We start from the raw sequence: 22326 nt of genomic DNA on the forward strand, positions 1-22326 counted from the left end.
CTGCTAATATCTGGAATGTGGCAGAACTTGGAATTAACTTGGTAGGTCTGAGCATTGATACTGGAGTTACTCATGACAAAGGCATTGATACTGGAGTTACTCATGACAAAGGCATTGATACTGGAGTTACTCATGACAAAGGCAGAGTGTGAACTCTGATCCCGGAGGAAGAAGGGTTATTTTCAACAATCTCTTCAGCTTGAATAGATTGTTGCTGTGTGTAATTCAGGTTTGGTGCATGACACCTTTCCTCTTCATGGAGCTGACCTAAGGCGGAATATAAGGGAGATGGGAGGGGCAGCTTGGGAAATCAACAGCTCCCACCCTCACGACGGATAACCTGAAGGATCTTCTGCAGCAGAGGCAGGAGTCTGGAGGCTGGGATGGTATCAGAAAGGGCCTCCCTGGGTATTGGAGGCAGTGAAGATGAAGGGCGAGAATCCATTGGCCGTGCCAGTACGCCATGGGGGCGGTTGGGAGATCTTGTAGAACAACTGTTCGAGCCCGCTTGTCCACTCATTACTCTGGAATCCGAGTCCCAGCAGGGGCGCGGGAAACCGCTGCTCTGAGAAAAGGTACCTCCCCCAGAAAGACAGCGCGGGAAGTCCCGAGTTTTCCCGCCACGCCGAGGGCGTGATCCCTGACGTCAGAGCTCCGCCTCCACAAGCTGGCGGCCGGTGGGCTCCGCCCTTAACCAAGATGGCGATACGCGTGGGACCGGAAAGAGTTTATAGATTTCCCGTCTACCCTACCTCTGAGGTGAAGGTGGGACTGCCCTGTGGAGCCCCACCCTTTCCGTTATGCGCCCGCGCGGCGCAATGACGTAACAGGCCCGCCCACTGCCCCTGTTGGGTTCCTGTGTCGTGCTGCGTCGACAACGGTAGTGACGCGTATTGCCTGGAGGATGGCGGACGCCGGCATTCGCCGCGTGGTTCCCAGCGACCTGTATCCCCTCGTGCTCGGCTTCCTGCGCGATAACCAACTCTCAGAGGTGGCCAATAAGTTCGCCAAAGCGACAGGAGCTGTGAGTTCCGGGCTTGGGGCGGGGACCGGGCTGAGATGACCACAAGGCTTCAGGCCCTGACGTGCTTAGGATTCCAGGTGGGGAAGTCTGGGGGTCCGCCAGTCCAGTGTCTGCAAGGCCTTTACGCCGACCCCTCGGCAGTGACCAGAGAAAGCCTGCGGCCTCGGTCGCTTACCTTCCTCCATGTCTGAGTAGATATCGCTGAGTCTTGTTGCTTTTTTCTTGTGAGCTGTGCAGCGGCGGCAGCGTGGGAGCCTCGTGGCCCCAAGTCACATGGCTGGCAGAGTGCAGCGGGGAGGTAGAGTCTTGTTCCACTGAGGACGTTGGTTCTTCGGCATCTTCTGGGGGGCTTTTCGCTGGGTGAGGCAAACCGTGATTTGACCTTAGCCTCAGTCACATTTACTGGGATTCAAAAGCAAGTGAAATTGCTTTAGAATGAAGTCTGGGATTTTCGTTTGTAAAGAAGAAAATGAGTGAAAGTAGAAGCAGAGTTTTGTTTTGAGTTACACTGAGAATTGAGAGTCATCAACAGCCCTACTAAGTAGGCATAGTAGTGGGCTTGGAGCTTTGGCTAATTGAATCAAACAAACCTAGGTTTGGGACCAGGCTCTGCCACTTTTTAGATACGTGACCCGGGCAGTTTATTTAACCTTTCTGAGTCTTTCTACAGGGATGTCATCATCCACTTTATAGGATTTTTGTGAGTTTCAGTAAGATGATGTGTAAGAGTAGCAATCTCAGTGCTGGTACAGAGGAATCTTGTAAAAGTGAAAGCTGTACCATAGTTATGGCAATTTAGGATGCTCCAAACACATGTAAGAGTAAGAGAACCAGGAATGTGAAAGGTTTGTAATCTACATCAACGGACATTCCTGCATGGGAAGACACTTTGAGAGGGGGGGGGGGGTCTTCTGCAGGGATGATAGCATGACTAGGAAGGATGGCTTGCACTTTTAGCAGAATCAGGCTGCAAAAGCAAAGAATCAGATCAGCCTCAAAACTTCCTTAAGCTGGGACAGGCTGCCATGTGATCTAACTGCTTTCTTAATGAAACTGTTTAGAGTTGACTGTTAAGGAGACTGCAGAGAGTGCTTTCACAGTGGACTGGATGGAATTGGACATTTCAGAATTAGGATTCTTTTTTTTCTTTCTTTCTTTTTTTTTTTTTGAGACGGAGTCTCTGTTGCCCAGGCTGGAGTGCAATGGTGCGATCTTGGCTCATTGTAACCTCCGCCTCCCAAGTTCAAGTGATTATCCTGCCTCAGCCTCCCCAATAGCTGGGATTACAGGCGCGCACCACCACTCCCGACTAATTTTTGTATTTTTAGTAGAGATGAGGTTTCACCATGTTGGCCAGGCTGGTCTTGAACTCCTGACCTCAAGAAATCCACTTGCCTCAGCCTCTCAAAGTGCTGGGATTACAGGCGCGAGCCACCGTGCCCGGCCTCAGGATTAGGATTCTGAAATGGTTTTATGTGAGAAAAGCTAATCTTTGTGAAGAGCTAACTAAGGGTCAGATGCTACGCCCTTCACATGCATTCAATTTTTTTTTTTTTTTTTTTTTTTTGAGGCGGAGTCTGGCTCTGTCGCCCAGGCTGGAGTGCAGTGGCACGATCTCAGCTCACTGCAACCTCTGCCTCCCGGGCTAAAGTGATTCTCCTGCCTCAGCTTCCCAAGTAGCTGGGACTACAGGTGTGCCCCACCATGCCCGGCTAATTTTTTTTTTTTTTGTATTTTTAGTAGAGACGGGGTTTCACCATGTTGGCCAGGCTGCTCTTGAACTCCTGACCTCAAGAATCTACTGCCTCGGCTTCCCAAAGTGCTGGGATTACAGGTGTGAGCCACCGCACCCGGCCAACATGCATTATGTCTTATCCTCTCAATAACTTAATGAGATGTGTAGTATTATCTCCATTTTATAGAAAAGAAAATAATCTCAGGGAGATTAGGTAATTTGTCCAAAGGTGAGTTCCCATCTGTACTGACTCTGATCATTTACTCTTTTTTGGACCACAGAGTCTCACTGTTGCCCAGGCGGGAGTGCAGTGGTGCAATCTCAGCTCACTGCAACCTTTGCCTCCCAGGTTCAAGCGATTCTTGTGCCTCAGCCTCATGCCTCAGCCTCCCAAATAGCTGGGATTACAGGCACCCGCCTCCACGCCCAGCTAATGTTTGTATCTTTAGTAGAGATGGGGTTTCACCATACCAGCCAGGCTGGTCTCAAATTCCTGATCAGGTGATCCGCCCACCTCAGCCTCCCAAAGTGTTGGGATTACAGGCCCGCGAGCCCCTGCACCTGGCCTGATCCTGTACTCTTCTGTGTATTGTTTTGTGTTTGTTTGTTTCTTTTAGAGGGTCTCACTCTGTCGCCCAGGCTGGAGTACAGTGATGCAATCATACTTCGCTGTAGCATCGAACTCCTGGGCTCAGGCAATCCTCCTGCCTCAGTCACTGGAGTAGCTAGGACTACAGACATGTGCCACCACACCTGGCTAATTTTTTTTTTTTTTGGGACAGAGTTTCGCTCTTGTTGCCCAGGCTGGAGTGCAATGGTGCAATCTCGGCTCACCACAACCTCCACCTCCTGGGTTCAAGCGATTCTCCTGCCTTAGCCTCCTGAGTAGCTGGGATTATTACAGGCATGCGCCACCACGCCCAGCTAATTTTGTATTTTTAGTAGAGACGGGGTTTCTCCATGTTGGTCAGGCTGGTCTCGAACTCCCGATCTCAGATGATCCACCCGCCTCAGCCTCACAAAGTGTTGGGATTACAGGCGTTTAGCCACCACAGGCCGAGCAACCGCAGTGCCATTGCAATCCAACCTGGGCGACCAAGAGCGAAATTCCATTTCAAAAAAAAAAAGAGAGAGAGAGAGAGAGAGATGGAGGTCTCACTGTCTTGCCCAGGCTGGTCTTGAACTCCTGTCCTTAAGTGATCCTCCTGCCTTGGCCTGCCAAAGTGTTAGTGTACCTGCGCCCGGCCTGAATGCATTTTTTTTTTTTTTTTTTTTTTTTTTGAGACTTACTCTGTCGCCCAGGCTGGAGTACAATGGTGTGATACTGGCTCACTGCAACCTCAGCCTCCTGGGTTAAAGCGATTCTCCTGCCTCAGCCTCCTGAGTAGCTGGGATTACAGGTGTGCACCACCATGCCCAGTTAATTTTTTGTGTTTTTGGTAGAAATGGGGTTTCACCATGTTGGCCAGGCTGGTCTCAAACTCCTGACATCATGATCAGCCTACCTCGACCTCCCAAAGTGCTGGGATTACAGCAGACCTGAGCCACCGTGCCTGGCCCTTAAATGCAGTTCTTTACATTCAATACAGTACTTACTAGTCTTGTTTCTTTCTCTTTTTTTTTGAGACAGAGTCTTGGTCTGTCGCACAGGCTGGAGTGCAGTGGCGCGAGCTCAGTTTACTGCACCCTCCGCCTCTGGGGTTCAAACGATTCTTCTGCCTCAGCCTCCCGAGTACCTGGGATTACAGGCGCCTGCCACCACACCCGGCTAAGAGACAGGGTTTCTCCATGTTGGCCAGGCTGGTCTTGAACTCCTGGCCTCAGGCGATCTGCCCGCCTTGGCCTCCCAGAGTGTTGGGATTATAGGCATGAGCCGCTGCATCCGGCCTGGAGGCTTATTTCTAATGATTTGGTATTATAATCCACATTGCAGGAAAAACCTTCTTGTATTAGTGTTTGTACCCTCAAGTAATGGATAAGATTACATTCTTAGATAGTACATTGCTAGAGTAAAGAGAGAGCCTTTTTTTTGGCAGAGGGGTAGAGATGGGGGTCTTGCTATGTTGCTTAGGCTGGTCTTGAACTCCTAGCATCCAGTGATCCTCCTGTCTCAGCCTCCCAAAGTGCTGAGATAACATGAGATAACAGGCATAAGCCACTGTGCCCAGTCAAAAGTGATTTTTTTTTTTTTTGAAATGGAGTCTTGCTCTTGTTGCTCAGGCTGGAGTGCAGTGGCGCGATCTCCTAGGTTCAAGTGATTCTCCTGCTTCAGCCTTCTAGGTTCAAGCAATTCTCCTGCTTCAGCCTCCCAAGTAGCTGGGATTACAGACGTCTGCCATCATGCTGGGCTAATTTTTGTTTTAGTAGAGATGGGGTTTCACCATGTTGGCCAGGCTGGTCTTGAACTCCTGACCTCTTGATCTGCCTGCCTCGGCCTCCCAAAGTGCTGGGATTACAAGCATGAGCCACCATGACTGGCTGATTTTTTGTTTTGTTTTGTTTTAGGACTTTGATCAATATAGATTGGCAGGCAGGGGGTTAGATGGTTAGATGGTGCCGCAAACATAGGAGTAGCCTGTTTTTTACATCAGAAATTGGGAAATCCACAAATAGAATATTTTTCTCCTGATTTATGCACGTAGCAAAAGTTTTATGAAGATGTAACATTTATACCAAATTTAGTAATTATGTATGTAACAGGCCACATTTAATGAAAGCATAACCAGGATAAAATAATTTCCTTACCCAGCTCTTTTTCTTCTACAGACACAGCAGGATGCCAATGCCTCTTCCCTCTTAGACATCTATAGCTTCTGGCTCAAGTAAGCCTTTCCTGTTCCATTTTGGCTATTTTCTCCCCCAAGATAGGCTGGGCTGTGTTTCTTGGTTTGGGAAGTTTCCAGTCCCCTAGAAATTGGTCCAATCTACCTCAGCAGGTCTGCCAAGGTCCCAGAGCGAAAGTTACAGGCAAATGGACCAGTGGCTAAGAAAGCTAAGAAGAAGGCCTCATCCAGTGACAGTGAGGACAGCAGCGAGGAGGAGGAGGAAGTTCAAGGGCCTCCAGCAAAGAAGGCTGGTAAGGCAGAGTAGCAGGTGGGCTTGGTGGTGCCAGGAAAAGAATTTACAGCCTGCTTGTTTCACATGGCTGATTCTTACTGGGACCTGTGTGTTTGTTCAGCTGTACCTGCCAAGCGAGTCGGTCTGCCTCCTGGGAAGGCTGCAGCCAAAGCATCAGAGAGTAGCAGCAGTGAAGAGTCCAGTGATGATGATGATGAGGAGGACCAAAAGAAACAGCCTGTCCAGGTTTGCAGCTTTGGGAAGAAAAAGGGGTTTAAGGATTAGAAAGGAAGAAACCTAAAATCTTGGCCTCTAGCTTGTAACCAGGGGGTGATGGCGGCAATACAATAGGTGATTATGAGGAAGAAAATCTGGGGATTTTCAGGGAGCTGATAAAAGTATGAGGTCTGGAAGGGATGTGTGAGGTTGAGGTCAGGCTCCGAATCTAGAGGAAATTAAACCCATTCTGCTTGAGGAGTTTGGGTTCTTCTGGGACACTATTCAGGGCTCCAAGAATAAGAGAGAGTGTTTTCTTGGGAGCTTTGGCAGGATAAGGCAGGAACAGGGCCAGTGTATCAAGTGGCTGAACTTTGTTGTTTTTTGCCCTTTCCGTATCCTGTCCTTAGCTTTCTTTTGCTCTTACTGCTCCATTAGGCCCCTAAAAATAAAAGGAACCTAGGATGCCCTTTGGGTACCCGGAAGCTTTTGCTGATTTCTCTCCTTGTGTCTTTTCTAACAGAAGGGAGTTAAGCCCCAAGCCAAGGCAGCCAAAGCTCCTCCTAAGAAGGCCAAGAGCTCTGATTCTGATTCTGACTCAAGCTCCCAGGATGAGCCACCAAAGAACCAGAAGCCAAAGATAACACCTGTGGCAGTTAAAGCTCAGACTAAAGCCCCTCCCAAACCAGGTACTGTTTCTGTTCCCAAGAGGCTGGGCTGGGGACCAGATTGCTCTGGGGACTGGAGTTAAAATTGCCGATTTGGCACAGGGGTGAAATGGTACTGTTTGTTGAACTGGAGGTGTTGATTACTGGTCTGTTAATTTTAAAGGTTTTACTAATAAATAACAAGATTTCATAGGAGCTAGTAAATAGAGAAAGTTATTGCAGCAAGAAAAAATGTGTATTTTTTAAAATGGTATCCATTTGGTATTTTGTGACATTTCATAGACATTTTATGTTTTCACACATCCCATTCCACTGTAATCACTTAAATATCTATTTGTTGTGCTTTTCACTGCCATTTTTACTCTTGTATGTTCATTCTATGAGACAAATGAGAATTTTTCTTTTTTTCTGTAACTTGTGATGAGGGTTAGGTTATTTCTCTGAATGGAGGTTGAAGTGAAAGATTTTAGAGGGCGTATTGAGATTATTTATGTCATCTTTTCTAAGAAGACAGTTTTATTCCTGCCATGGGATAGGAAAGGTATCCTTTGATGTGGTAAACCATGGCTGGCATTCTCCTCGATGGCTGCTCTAAAGTTGTAAGAATTGGTGGACTCCTGGCCAGGCACAGTGGCTCACACCTATAATCCCAGCACTTTGGGAGGCTGAGGCGGGCGGATTGCTTGAGGTCAGGATTTCAAGACCAGCCTGGCCAACATGGCGAAACCCTGTGTCTACTAAAAATATAAAAATTAGCTGGGCATGGTGGTGGGCACATGTAATCCCAGCTACTCCAGAGGCTGAGGCGGGAGAGTTGCCTGAACCACTGCACACTAGCCTGTGCAACAGAGCCAGAGCCAGACTCCGTCTCCAAAAAAAAAAAAAAAAAAAAAAAAAAGAAATTGGTGGACTCCTAAGTTCTCTCCTCATAGGAAGGAGGTTTTTCATGGTCCTGACTTGCCCTAATACTCCTTACTCTTTCTTTTTCTTGGGTATTCCAGCTCGAGCAGCACCTAAAGTAGCCAATGGTAAAGCAGCCAGTAGCAGCAGTAGCAGCAGCAGCAGCAGCAGTAGCAGTGATGACTCAGAGGAGGAGAAGGCAGCAGCCACCCCCAAGAAGGTCTGGGCCATAATTTCTGTCAGGGAAGAGGTGACCAGGGTGTGATGTGTGTGTGTCTTCATTCCCTGGCAGGATTGGTTGGGTCAGCATTTTCCTGTGGTAATCAATTTTCTTTCTAATGCAGACTGTACCTAAAAAGCAAGTTGTGGCCAAGGCCCCAGTGAAAGCAGCTGCCACCCCTACCCGGAAGAGTTCCAGCAGTGAGGATTCCTCCAGTGACGAGGAAGAGGAGCAAAAAAAACCCATGAAAAATAAACCAGGTAACTGGACATGGGGAGCGAAGCTGTGTGACTGTGGTCAGGGCCCAGCTGCAGTAACCACATGGACCTCTCCATAGAGGTGCTTGAGCGTCCTCATGACATGACAGCTAGCTTCTCCGAGCACTAGTGATCCAGGAAAGCAAGGAGAAATCTCCAGTGCCTTGTGTAACCTAGACTCAGAGGTGACACCATGTTCTGTTAGAACTGAGTCATTGATTCTGGCCCATACTCAAGTGAAGGGGAATTAAGCTTCATTTCTAGAAGAAAGTAGTATCAAAAAAAGTTGTAGACATATCCTAAAACCATCACACTATCCTTTTTAAACAGGTCCCTACAGTTCAGTCCCCCCGCCTTCTGCTCCCCTACCAAAGAAGTCTCTGGGAACCCAGCCTCCCAAGAAGGCTGTGGAGAAGCAGCAGCCTGTGGAAAGCAGTGAAGACAGCAGTGATGAGTGTGGTGAGTCAGAGGGATGCAGCCTCCCCTCAGCGTGGGTCTGGAGGAGGGGATGAGGAATCAGGGAGAGAGAAAGCCTTCCATCCTTCGGTTGCTTTTTGCTTAAAGCAAGACAGAGCTAAGGCTCTGTGCGTGTCTTTGCATTCTTTTTATTGCTGTCCTGGTTGGGGTGGGACTCTGGACCCAGCATAATGCTACAGGTTCTCCTCAGATTCAAGTTCTGAAGAAGAGAAGAAACCCCCAACTAAGGCAGTAGTCTCTAAAGCAACCACTAAACCACCTCCAGCAAAGAAAGCAGCAGAGAGCTCTTCAGACAGCTCAGGTAAGGCATATGGAGGCCCTCAGTTCAGTGAGATGCTCTCAGGCAGCTGCTAAGGGCTCCCCTGAATCCAATTTGGGGAGCTGTTGATTCCATCCCTTCTGTGTCTAGACTCTGACAGCTCTGAGGATGATGAAGCTCCTTCTAAGCCAGCTGGTACCACCAAGAATTCTTCAAATAAGCCAGCTGTCACCACCAAGTCACCTGCAGTGAAGCCAGCTGCAGCCCCCAAGCAACCTGTGGGCGGTGGCCAGAAGCTTCTGACGAGAAAGGCTGACAGCAGCTCCAGTGAGGAAGAGAGCAGCTCCAGTGAGGAGGAGAAGACAAAGAAGATGGTGGCCACCACTAAGCCCAAGGCGACTGCCAAAGCAGCTCCACCTCTGCCTGCCAAGCAGGCTCCTCAGGGTAGTAGGGACAGCAGCTCTGATTCAGACAGCTCCAGCAGTGAGGAGGAGGAAGAGAAGACATCTAAGTCTGCAGTTAAGAAGAAGCCACAGAAGGTAGCAGGAGGTGCAGCCCCTTCCAAGCCAGCCTCTGCAAAGAAAGGAAAGGCTGAGAGCAGCAGCAGTTCTTCCTCTGATGACTCCAGTGAGGAAGAGGAAGAGAAGCCCAAGGGCAAGGGCTCTCCAAGACCACAAGCCCCCAAGGCCAATGGCACCTCTGCACTGACTGCCCAGAATGGAAAAGCAGCTAAGAACAGTGAGGAGGAGGAAGAAGAAAAGAAAAAGGCGGCAGTGGTAGTTTCCAAATCAGGTCTGTACCCAATGAACATGCCCTCTGGGTTTTGTCCCCCCAAATCAGGATGGGATATACTCTTTGAGAGTAGGGTAGTGAGAGGAGGCCCACCACTGGGCTTCCAGTTGTGGAAACTGGGAGGAAGAACAGGAAACTGGTTACCTTTTTTTTTTTTTTATTAGAGTCTCACTGTGTCACCCAGACCGGGGTGCAATGGCATGATCACGGCTTGTGCAGCCTTAACCTCATGGACTCAGGTGATCTTTCCACCCCAGCCTCCTGAGTAGCCGGGACTACAAGCATGCACCACCATGTCTGGCTCATTTTTTTAACTTTTTATAGAGACAGAATCTCACTATATTGCCCAGGCTGATCTGAATTTCCTGGGCTCAAGCGATCCTCCTACCTTGGACTCCCAAAATGCTGGGGTTACAGTTGTGAGACACTGTACTCGGCCTGAGTCTGGCTTTTTGTTTTGTAGGTTCATTAAAGAAGCGGAAGCAGAATGAGGCTGCCAAGGAGGCAGAGACTCCTCAGGCCAAGAAGATAAAGCTTCAGACCCCTAACACATTTCCAAAAAGGAAGAAAGTAAGTTGTCTCACTTTCTTCTCAGGAGCCAGCTCTTTAAAAGTAGAAAAATCTAGGATCATCTTGACAGCTCTGCCTGGCGTGACCTGGTACATGTGCCCATGTGTATCACTCAGGAGAACTGTTACATGACCACTCTGTCTTTAATTTCCTACTTCATTCTTCTGTAGGGAGAAAAAAGGGCATCATCCCCATTCCGAAGGGTCAGGGAGGAGGAAATTGAGGTGGATTCACGAGTTGCAGACAACTCCTTTGATGCCAAGGTGAGAGAGAGATCTGTGCCATTCTTGGGAGGGAGGATGGGTAGTGTCAGAGAGGACAGTTCTTGGTTCAGGTTGGTGGGAATCTTCTCTGGGTTCAGGTTTCCTTGAGCAGGGAGTAGAAAGAATAAACTGACAGGGCCCCAGCATGGTCCTCCTCTGTGTTAATCTCCCTCTCTACTTACCAGCGAGGTGCAGCCGGAGACTGGGGAGAGCGAGCCAATCAGGTTTTGAAGTTCACCAAAGGCAAGTCCTTTCGGCATGAGAAAACCAAGAAGAAGCGGGGCAGCTACCGGGGAGGCTCAATCTCTGTCCAGGTCAATTCTATTAAGTTTGACAGCGAGTGACCTGAGGCCATCTTTGGTGAAGCAAGGGTGATGATCGGAGACTACTTACTTTCTCCAGTGGACCTGGGAACCCTCAGGTCTCTAGGTGAGGGTCTTGATGAGGACAGAAGTTTAGAGTAGGTCCTAAGACTTTACAGTGTAACATCCTCTCTGGTCCTTTTCTGTGTTCCTAGTTTTGTACAGACTTGTTTTTGAGTGTTGAGTAGCAGGGACAAAATAAGGGAATGTTATTTTTTAAGAAAATTCATTTTCATTGTTGTCTCCTTCCTTTTCTGTGAAAGTCCTCATACTGAGAAATTTGTATATTTTATATTAAATCACTTACTATTGATTTCTGTTGTGATTTTCAAAGGTGGATTCCCACAGATAAAATCTTGGCTATTGCCCAAAACATAGTAAAGGGTCACGTGTGACTTTTTATAATAGGAAGAAAATTCTGCCTTTGTGAGTGCACATGTCCACATTTCATCCCTCCTTCCCTCAAAACCCTAGAGAGGGGCATTAAAGAATTGTTGATGTATATGCAATGTCTGTTAAGCATGCACTATGTATTTCATCCTCATTTATTGGGTCTGGGACTGAAGTTTTTAGCCAGCATGGACCTAACCTACTTTTTGGGATAAAATTCACTGTTTTGTTACAGGCAAAATTCTGGTATGGCGTGAATGCCATGGGTCATTCTGAATGTATTTTTTTCTGTAATTTTATCATTACACGATGTTTGCAATACGTGCTTTGTTTTTTAATTTGAAAGCAAACTTTTCTACTGTTGAAAGACATTTTTTGACAACTTGACCCTTCCTAGTATTGAGTTCTAAGTTGAGGACTGCATCTTCTCGTTTTTTACAGTATAGAGAACAAAATGACATTAGTTTGAAAAATACATATCACTTGGTATTGCTGTCTTGGTTGCAGTGGTGATACAGAATTGGTTTCATTAATTCCTACATGATTGAGAATCACTGATCAAGAAAGTGGGGGAAAAAAAACAAACGTTAAAACCTCAATCCTCAGTAGGAAGGTAGATTACATTAGGTGAAATTATAGGTAATCTATGTATGTGCTAATGGGGTTGGAAAGAACCTTATAGAGCATATTACCTGATAAACTTGAGTGGGTTTGGGAGAACAAACTAATAGGATTATTGTGTCTCCTAGTTGGTACCTGGGAGCAATTGACATGCCCCCTTCAGAACCTTAACTGTTAGTAGCAGTGGCTGTAACAACACAAACCAGTGACCAGAGATAACAGCTTTTAGGCCAAGCTGACCTGACGGTATGGCTGCAGGAAGTGACTGAGCAGTAGCGGTACTCAGCCAGACCAAGACGGAGAGGGAAGAGTCCACAGCTTTCGGAAGCTAAGGCATTCTGGTGGTAGAAAAGTGTGCCCCAAGCCTTCATGGACGAGTTATAGGTCTTAAGATTAGTCTCCTCTTGTTTGGATTCCATACTTGCTAAATATACCTGATAATAACCTGGTTTTCCATGTAACTGCCTCTAGGAAGAAAATGTACTGTTCATGCTGACACAGATATTTCAGTCTGCATGGTAAAAGTTCTACATCTTACTACAAAATAATAAACTGGCTGGTTTATAATGTGTCTTGGGAGTTTTATTATTGTGAGTCTAAACCCCTCCCACCCCCTACTCAAACCAGAACAACTTTGGTGCCAGTTATAGGACTGGGGTCCAGACCTGTGATTTCACTGCAGAGGTTTTTTGGCAGCAGCTTGTCTCACGGTGCCTTTTCCAGGCTATATTCTAGCCTATGCATAGTCCAAATTGGGGGTTGGCAAAATGGCCTATGGGTCAAATCCAGCCCATGGTTTGTTTTTATATTACCTAGGAGCTAAGAATGGTTTTTACATTTGTAAAGGTCTTTTAAAAAGAGAGAGAATGTGTGACAGAGATCTTATCAATGGCCCACAAAGCCTAAGATATTTAGGATGCGGCCCTTTACAGAAGAAGTTTGCCAATCCCTGGTCTAAATCAGCGATTCCTAAGACATCAGCTGAAAATTAGAATCATCTGAGGAACTTAGAAACACGGATACTCGCAAATCAAAACCACAGTGAGATACCATCTCACACCAGTTAGAATGGCGATCATTAAAAAGTCAGGAAAGAACAGGTGCTGGAGAGGATGTGGAGAAATAGGAACACTTTTATACTGTTGGTTGGACTGTAAACTAGTTCAACCATTGTGGTAGACAGTGTGGCGATTCCTCAAGGATCTAGAACTAGAAATACCATTTGACCCAGCAATCCCATTGCTGAGTATATACCCAAAGGATTATAAATCATGCTGCTATAAAGACACATGCACACGTATGTTTATTGTGGCACTATTCACAATAGCAAAGACTTGGAACCAGCCCAAATGTCCATCAATGATAGACTGGATTAAGAAAATGTGGCACATACACCCCATGGAATACTACAGCCATAAAAAAGGATGAGTTCGTGTCCTTTGTAGGGACATGGATGAAGCTGGAAACCATCATTCTCAGCAAACTATCACAAAGACAGAAAACCAAACACCACATGTTCTCACTCATAGGTGGGAATTGAACAATGAGAACACTTGCACACAGGGTGGGGAACATCACACACCAGGGCCTAATGTGGGGTGGGGGGAGGGAAGGGATAGCATTAGGAGATAGATATACCTAATGTAAATGACAGTTAATGGGTGCAGCAAACCAACATGGCACATGTATACATATGTAACAAACCTGCACGTTGTGCACATGTACCCTAGAACTTACCCTAGTATAATATAAAAAATAAAAAGAAACACGGATACTCAGGGGCCCATCCTGAGATCTATTGAGTCAGACCCTGGTGCTGTCTGGTGAGGCCCGGGCACTAGGGTATTTTTAAAGCTCCCAGATGATTCTAATGAACAGGTAGAGTTGAAAACCGCTTATCTAAAGAGTATTTGAAAAGAAGTGAATTGGTATTTCCCACCTTCATGCTTCCATTTTCAAATATACTTGTTAAAAATAATAGTATAAAATGAAAATTTCAGGCCAGGTACAGTGGCTTACGCATGTAATACCAGCACTTTGGGAGGCCAAGGCAGATGGATCACCTGAGGTCAGTAGTTCGAGACCAGCCTGGTCAACATGGTGAAACCCCGTCTCTACTAAAAAATACAAAAATTAGCTGGGCGTGATGGCACGTGCCTGTAATCCCAGCTACTCGGGAGGCTGAGGCAGGAGAATTGCTTGAACCCTGGAGGTGGAGGTTGCAGTGAGCTGAGATCGTGCCACTGCACTCCAGCCTGGCGACACAGTGAGATGCTGTCTCAAAAATTAAAAAAAAAAAAAAAAAAAATTTCATCTCAGCCCTGTTTCCTGGAACCTGCTTCTGTGTCTCCTTCCAGACAGTTTCTAGGTATGTGCTACTATATGCATCCTCCCCTCCTTTTTTTCTTGGCACAAATGGGGCAGTTCGTCACGTGCAATGTTTTGCAACTTTCAGAGCTCATTTCATAGCAGAACACAGCAGCTCATTTTTAATGGCTATATGGTACTCTGTTTTAAGTTATTTAAATTAGTAGTTTAGGGGCAGAAGTTTAAGTATTTTGCTATTACAAATAGTGTTACACTGGGTAGTCTTATACATGAGACTGAGTATCTGTGTGTTTTTATGTAGGAAATATTCCTAAAAATGATGGCTGGTTCAAAGGATATTTGCATTTATTAATAACATTTTGATCATTATTGCCCTCCAAAATTGTTCTACTAATCGTATAGTTCCAGCAACATTTTATCAAAGTGCCTCTTTGCCCTCTTGCCAACACTATTTACCAAATTGATCTTTGCTACTTGGATAAATGAAAATGCTCTCTCATTTTTGTTTGTTTTTGTTTTATAGTGGTAAAACACGACATTAAATTTACCACTAACCATTTTTAATTGTATGGTTTAGTAGTGTTAAGTATATTCCACTGTGTAACAGATACCTAGGACGTTTTCATCTTGTAAAATTGAAACTATATTCATTAAACACTAATATCCCCTCCTCCCCAGCCCTTGGCAACCATCTTTCTACTTTGTTTTTATGATTTTGGCTACTTTAGATATAACCTCATGAGTGGAACAGTAATGATATTATCTTTTTGTAGCTGGCTTATTTTACTTAGCCAAGCCAATGTCCTCAAGGTTCATCCATGTTATAGCAGGTGACAGGATTCCCTTCCTTTTTAAGACTGCATGATATTCCATTGTACGTCTATACCACTTTCGCCCAGACTGGAGTGCAGTGGCGTGATCTCAGCTTACTGCAACATCCGCCTCCCAGGTTCAAGCAATTCTCTGCCTCAGCCTCCTGAGTAGCTGGGATTATAGGCACCTGCCACCATGCCTGGCTAATTTTTGTATTTTTAGTAGAGACGGGATTTCACCATCTTGGCCAGGCTGGTCTTGAACTCCTGACCTCGTGATCTGCCCACCTCGGCCTCCCAAAGTGCTAGGATTACAGGTGTGAGCTACCACACCTGGCCTTGGCATTTTTATTTTATTTATTTTGAGACAGGGTCTTGCTCTGTCACCCAGGCTGGAGTACGGTGGTGCAAACTTGGCTCACTACAACCTCCACCTCCCAGGCTCAAGCAATCCTCTCATCTTAGCCTTCCGAATAGCTGGGACCACAGGTATGTGCCACCACACTTGGCTAATTTTTGTGTTTTTTGTAGACAGGGTTTTGTCATGTTGCCCAGGCTGGTCTCGAACTGAGCTCAAGCTATCTGCCTGCCTTGGCCTCCCACAAGTGTTGGGATTACAGACGGGAGCCACTGCGCCCAGCCCGTTTTCAAAGTTGAATATGACATACATCCATTAATTTATTCTCCTTAAAACATAAATAATTTGTGAGGTTGCTGTTTATTGTTTAAATCTATGACTTTTCTTCTGTATTGTATAACCCTTCGCAGTCTTGTTTGCTTTTTTCCGACAGAACTCATTTCCTCTTAGGCCTTGCAAAGCTGAGTCTGCTACGTTTTGCAGCTAGTGTGTTACACAAATGAGGCAGTTTAGCAAATTGCCTAACAGTATTCATTAGGAAGGTTAACCTGAGTCTGCGTTTGTTTGTTTGTTTTTGAGACAGGGTCTTGCTCTGTTGCACAGGCTGGAGTGCAGTGGTGCAATTACGATCACCGCTCACTGCAGCCTCAGCCTCTGGGGCTCAAGCAGATACTCTGATCTCAGCCTCCCGAGTAGCTGAGATCCTCCCACCTCAGCCTCCTGAGTAGCTGGGACTACAGTAGTCACTAGGCTTAGCTAGTTGTTTTTTTGTTTTGTTTTTGTTTTTGTTTTTAATTTTGTTTTGTAGAGACAGGGTCTCCCTGTGTTGCCCAGACTACTCTCAAACAATCCTCCCACCTCAGCCTCCCAAAGTGCTGGGATTACAGGCGTGAGCCACTGTGCCCAGCCCAGAGTGTACCTTCTGATGTAAAATGAGAATACTGGCTGGGCCTGTAATCCCAGCACTTTGGGAGTCCAAGGCGGGTGGATCACGAGGTCAGGAGATCGAGACTACCCTGGCTACTTGCAGTGAGCTGAGATCGCACCACTGCACTCCAGGCTGGGTGACAGAGCAAGGCTCTGTCTCAAAAAAAGAGAGAATACTATCTCAACTCCTTTGTAGATTCTTGACTCTCTCAGAGGCTTGTTGTAAGGACTGAGAATTTAAAGCACTTAGTACAGTCCCTGGCATATTATAAGCACTCCATAACTGCCTCTTGCTCAACAAAAAAAGCTTTGGAAATGATGTTCTTTGGTTTCCTTGTGATGTGCAACATGCCATTTCGGCAAAGGCATCAAGCATATGTTAATGATTATTTCCCTGCAATGGTTTTTTGTTGTTTCATGTTTATCATCTTCATTCCTGATTCAAAAATGGATATGTGGAATTGGTCCTATTAGAAACTTCTTAGTTTTGTGAAGAATCTGGAATTCCCACCCCTTGCTGACGGGCTCTGGCACTGAAATCCGCAAATTCAGTCAACCAGACACATGGCTCATGCCCCTCTGCATCATGTTTCATGGACACAGGCAGGAGACTTCCTAATGCGCTGTTGGGGGCTTGCCCTTCGCCCGGTGTAGCCTTACTGCAACCCTGTTAGGTGGGTATCGAGTAGATCATTCCATTTGGGGCCAGGTAAGTCTTTGCTTTTGAGGACTGCCCTGTGTGTTGTAGGATGTGTGGCAGCGTCCCTGGCCTCTAACACTGCATGCCAATAGTTTCCCCTAGTTGTGACAACCAAAAACGGCTCCAGGCATTGCCAAATATTTCCTGGGAAGGAAAATTGCCCCTAGTTGAAAACCACTACGGAAACAGTCCTGAGTATCAAATGATTTACTTAGGCACATTGAGACAAGAACACAGGTCTCTGTATGTCCAAACATGGAGCTACCTGTATTCAATAGTCTTTGTGAACCTGCTATGTACTCGTCATAGAACTCCCAGAGAGCTCAGTGTCTAATGGGGGAAGTCAGGCATGGGAATGGTTTCTGTGCACTGAGCTGAGTTCTGTCCCAAACTGAAGGTCAGAGTAGCACCCCTAAGGGTACAAGCAAGAAAATACTTGGCTTGGCCCGGTGTGGTGGCTCACGCCTGTAATCCCAGCACTTTGGGAGGCCGAGGCAGGCAGATCACGAGGTCAGGAGTTCGAGACCAGCCTGGTCAACATAGTGAAACCTCGTCTCTACTAAAAATACAAAAAATTAGCCAGGTGTGGTGGCAGGCGCCTGTAATCCCAGCTACTCGGGAGACTGAGACAGGAGAATCGCTTGAAACCGGAAGGCGGAGGTTGCAGTGAGCCAAGATCGTGCCGCTGCACTCCAGCCTGGGCAACAAAGTGAAACTCTGTCTCAAAAAAAAAAAAAAAAAAAAAAAAAAAGTAAGAAGAAGAAGAAAAGACTTGGCTGATGGTGGCCTAGGATTCTGAAGACAGCTGCAGTTTGCCAGGAGCGAGAAAGGTGCATACCGTGTAAGGAAGAGTGCCTTTTCCAGTGGGAGAAGAGGGCTGTTAGAATGGGTCAAGCAGAGGTGTGCGGGAGGTGGGGGCAAGATACTGCGAAATTTCACTGAGAGTTCAATGTCAATGGCCTTTTGTACCTAAGTTAGGAATTGGTACTTTATTTTGTCCACCTGAGTATGTTAGGAGATTTGATAGTCTAATACAATACTCCTGGCACTAATCCGGTTGCGGTGAAAGCACTATTTCTGCCGTACCACGAAGTTCTCAAATCCCTCCTGCAGAGCCTGTCTGCAGTTACCGATGGGGCCAGTAGGTGGCGATCTTGCCCCCCTGTTTAGGGAGCTGGGCTGGACTTAAATAGAAGCTTAACTCCTTACTTACTCCAGTGCTATTCAACAAACTTGAAGAGCCGGGCGCAGTGGTTCACGCCTGTAATCCCAGCACTTTGGGAGGCGGAGGCGGGCGGATCACGAGGTCAGCCGATCGAGACCAACCTGGTTAACACAGTGAAACCCCGTCTCTACTAAAAATACAAAAAATTAGCGGGGCGCCGTGGCGGGCGCCTATATAGTCCCAGCTACTCGAGAGGCTGAGGCAGGAGAATGGCGTGAGCCCGGGAGGCGGAGCTTGCAGTGAGCCGAGATAGCGCCACTGCACTCCAGACTGGGCGACAGAGCGAGACTCCGTCTCAAAAAAAAAAAAAAAAAAAAACCTTGAAGAGCCTACTGTGAGCCTTTGGATACACAGATGAATAAGACACAGGCCCTCATCTGAGGCTCTTTAGTTTTGGAAATTAGAGAAGGGGTTTTTTGTTTGTTTGTTTGTTTGTTTTGAGACGGAGTCTCGCTCTGTCGCCCAGGCTGGAGTGCAGTGGTGCCATCTCGGCTCACTGCAAGCTCTGCCTCCTGGGTTCACGCCATTCTCCTGCCTCAGCCTCCCGAGTAGCTGGGACTACAGGCGCCCGCTACGGCGCCCTGCTAATTTTTTTGTATTTTTTAGTAGAGACGGGGTTTCACCGTGCTCTCCATCTCCTGACCTCATGATCTGCCCGCCTCGGTCTCCCAAAGTGCTGGGATTACAGGCGTGAGGCACCGCGCCCGGCCGAGAAGGGAGGTTTTCTGGTCCTTGGTCTGTACTGGTTATCTATGAGAAGTTACCTGATACCTGAAAGCCAGTGGCAGGCAACATGGCTTGTAGAAGATTAATGTTCCCCGTGGAACCCCAACCCTACCCCCAGGTCCTGGCAGGGCCTTCGGGCTCCTGCAAGGGTGACCGGCTGCAGATCCCACTGCTGATGGAAATTGCGGGCCTGTGTTCTTCCTAGGTCTGGGAGCTCAGAGGCTTTGATGCCTTCTCCTCTCTCCTCTCTCTTCCCTCCTCTCCCAGCATAATCTCAAGGAGCTCAGGATTGAGGAGAACAAATGCCAGGCTTCCGCCTTGGAAGTGGATACTTCCAAGTGGCAGAGGAAGTACAGAGTATTTCAAGAAATTAGCCTGCCAAACAGAAATTTATCCATTCAGCAAAAATTCATCCATTCAGAAAATATGAGTGGCTGCCATGTGGCAGGTACATGACATGTGATCCTGTGTGGTAGCTGTTGCAGATACAATCCTGAACGAACAAAAAACACAGTTCCAGCAATCAAACTTTACTCAAAAAAGTTTTGTTTACTCAAAAAAGGCAAAAAGTTTGTCCGACTAGTGAGGGACAAAAATATTAATCCTCACAAATAAATGTGTAAATACAAACTTCAGTGTGTGAAGGCAGGTTGTACAGAGCTATGAGAGCATGTAATAGGGGCAGCTGACCCATGTGGTGGTGGGACTTCCTCATGGATAGCGTGACCATGTAACTTTTTTTTTTTTTGAGACGGAGTCTGGCTCTGTCGCCCAGTCTGGAGTGCAGTGGCCTGATGTCCGCTCACTGCAAGCTCCGCCTCCCGGGTTCACTTCATTCTCCTGCCTCAGCCTCCCGAGTAGCTGGGAGTACAGGCGCCCGCCACGCTAATTTTTTGTATTTTTCATAGAGACGGGATTTCACCGTTTTAGCCAGGATGGTCTCGATCTCTTGACCTCGTGATCTGCCCGCCTCGGCCTCCCAAAGTGCTGGGATTACAGGCGTGAGCCACCGTGCCCAGCATGACCATGTAACTTATTGTCTGAACTGGGATGCTTTTGAGAGGAAGAGGGAGGGAAATTAGTCTGAGATGAATAGGTGTAAAGTGAGGCTATGCTAGTCATGCCAGGACATATGGTCACTCTAGTAATAGAAATCTAAGAATAGGAAGTGATGTTTCAGCCAAAACCTGAAGTTAAGAGTTAATTAGGGGAAGCTAGAGGGTTGGGGGTGCTAGATATGTGAGTTTTCCAGTTAGAGGGAATAGCACGTGCGAAGACCTTTTTGTGCCTTGGGAGGATGATGGAGACCCCACACTGAAAGGTCTATGCAGCTGGAATGCAGAGTGAGGAGAGAGAGCAGTGTAACATGAAGCTAGAGAGGTAGGCAGGAGTAGAGTAGGCAGAGGCTTTGTAAGGCATGTTTGAAATGTCGGTCTTTAATAAGGCAGTAGGTGCCAGGCTTGATGGCTCATGCCTGTAATCCCAGCACTTTGGGAGGCTGAGGCAGGCAGATCCCCTGAGGCCAGGAGTTTGAGACCAGTCTGGCCAACATGGCAAAACCCCGTGTCTACTAAAAGTACAAAAAATTAGCCGGGCGTGGTGGTGGGCACCTGTAGTCCCAGCTACTCGGAAAGCTGAGGTAGGAGAATTGCTTGAACCCGGGAGGCGGAAGCTGCAGTGAGCTGAGATTACACCACTGCACTCCAGCCTGGGCAACAAGAGTGAAACTCTGTCTCAAAAAAAAAAAAAAAAAAAAAAAGGCAATAGGAAGCCATTAAAGGTGTGAGTGTCTTAGCCTGGGCTGCGATAACTAAATACTAGACTGGGTGGCTTAAACAACAGAAATTGATCTCTTACATTCTAGACTCTGGGAAGTGAAGCATCAAGGGGCCGACCAATTCACTTCCTGGTGAGGGCTGTCTTCCTGGCTTGCAGATGGCCATCTTGCTGTGGCCTCACATGATAGGGGCAGAATGGGGCGAACAAATTCTTTGGTGTCTCTCTTTTTTCTTTTGTGTTTGTTTGTTTTAGAGACAGGGTCTTGCTATGTTGTCCAGGCCATAGTGCAGTGGCTATTCACAGGTGTGATCGCAGCACACTACAGCCTCGAACTCCTGGGCTAAAGTGATCCTCCCACTTCAGCCTCCTGAGTAGCTGGGACTACAGACACGTGCCACTGCACCTGGGTCTTCGGTCTCTCTTTTTTTTTTATTTTTTTGAGACAGAGTCTTGCTCTGTCGCCCAAGCTGGAGTGCAGTGGCACGATCTCAGCTCACTGCAACCTCCACCTCCTGGGTTTAAGTGATTCTCCTGCCTCAGCCTCCCAAGTAGCTGGGATTACAGGCACGTGCCACCATGCCCAGCTAATTTTTGTACTTTTAGTAGAGACGGGGTTTCCCCATGTTGGCAAGGCTGGTCTAAAACTCCTGACCTCAGGTCGGGCACAGTGGCTCACGCTTGTAATCCCAGTACTTCCGGAGGCTGAGGCAGGTGGATCACGAGGTCAGGAGATTGAGACCATTCTGGCTAACACGTGAAACCCCGTCTCTACGGAATATACAAAAATTTAGACAGGCGTGGGGGCGGGCGCCTGTAGTCCCAGCTACTCAGGAGGCTGAGGCAGGAGAATGGTGTGAATCTGGGAGGTGGAGCTTGCAGTGAGCCGAGATTGCGCCACTGCACTCCAGCCTGGGCGACAGAGCAAGACTCCGTCTCAAAAACACAAAACAAAACAAAAAAAAAAACACTCCAGACCTCATGATCCGCCCGCCTCGGCCTCCTGAAGTGTTGGGATTACAGACGTGAGCCACTGTGCCCGGGCAACGGGCTCTTCTTATGAAGGCACTGATCTCACCTGGGTCTACACCATCATGACCTCATCTAAACCTAATTAGGTGGTGATTAAAGGCCCCATCTTCCAACATACCACACTGGGGATTAGGGAGTCAATATATGAACTTGAAGACTTCACAAATATTCAGTCCATAAGAGTGAATGTGTATGCGTGTGTGTTTTTTTTTTTTTAATTTTTTTTAATTTTTTTTTTTTTTGAGGCAGAGTCTCGCTCTGTCGCCCAGGCTGGAGTGCAGTGGCACTATCTCGGCTTACTACAAGCTCCGCCTCCCGGGTTTGCGCCACTCTCCTGCCTTAGCCTCCCGAGTAGCTGAGACTACAGGCGCGCGCCACCACGCTCAGCTAATTTTTTGTATTTTTAATAGAGATGGGGTTTCACCGTGTTAGCCAGGATGGTCTCGCTCTCCTGACCTTGTGATCCGCCCACCTTGGCCTCCCAAAGTGCTGGGATTACAGGCGTGAGCCACCCCATCCGGCCTTTTTATTTTTTTGAGACGGAGTCTCGCTGTGTCACCCAGGGTGGAGTGCAGTGGCGCCATCTCGGCTCACGGCAAGCTCCACCTCCTCGGGTTCACGCCATTCTCCT

At 47.2% G+C, this 22326-nt stretch overlaps 1 protein-coding gene across 4 annotated transcripts; it reads left to right on the forward strand.

The window, feature by feature from the left end:
• Positions 1 to 674: 674 nt before the first annotated feature.
• NOLC1 (nucleolar and coiled-body phosphoprotein 1) lies at positions 675 to 12382 on the forward strand. 4 transcript variants are annotated; one of them, XM_034931367.3, is made up of 14 exons: positions 695 to 1024; positions 5526 to 5581; positions 5693 to 5835; positions 5938 to 6062; positions 6556 to 6721; positions 7702 to 7820; positions 7945 to 8080; positions 8408 to 8536; positions 8745 to 8855; positions 8964 to 9605; positions 9770 to 9844; positions 10069 to 10175; positions 10346 to 10438; positions 10624 to 12382. In XM_034931367.3, exons 1-14 carry the CDS (start codon positions 905 to 907, stop codon positions 10780 to 10782), a joined length of 2181 nt encoding a protein of 726 aa, XP_034787258.1. In that variant the 5' UTR covers positions 695 to 904; the 3' UTR covers positions 10783 to 12382. The 4 variants fall into 4 exon arrangements, with proteins under 4 accessions (XP_034787260.1, XP_003846164.1, XP_034787258.1 ...); XM_034931368.3 differs by having other exon boundaries at positions 736 to 1024; positions 5696 to 5835; XM_034931369.3 differs by lacking the exon at positions 9770 to 9844 and having other exon boundaries at positions 675 to 1024.
• Positions 12383 to 22326: the final 9944 nt, after the last annotated feature.

Source organism: Pan paniscus, chromosome 8 (genome assembly GCF_029289425.2).
Source record: "Pan paniscus chromosome 8, NHGRI_mPanPan1-v2.0_pri, whole genome shotgun sequence".
NCBI classification, from domain to species: Eukaryota; Metazoa; Chordata; class Mammalia; order Primates; family Hominidae; genus Pan; species Pan paniscus.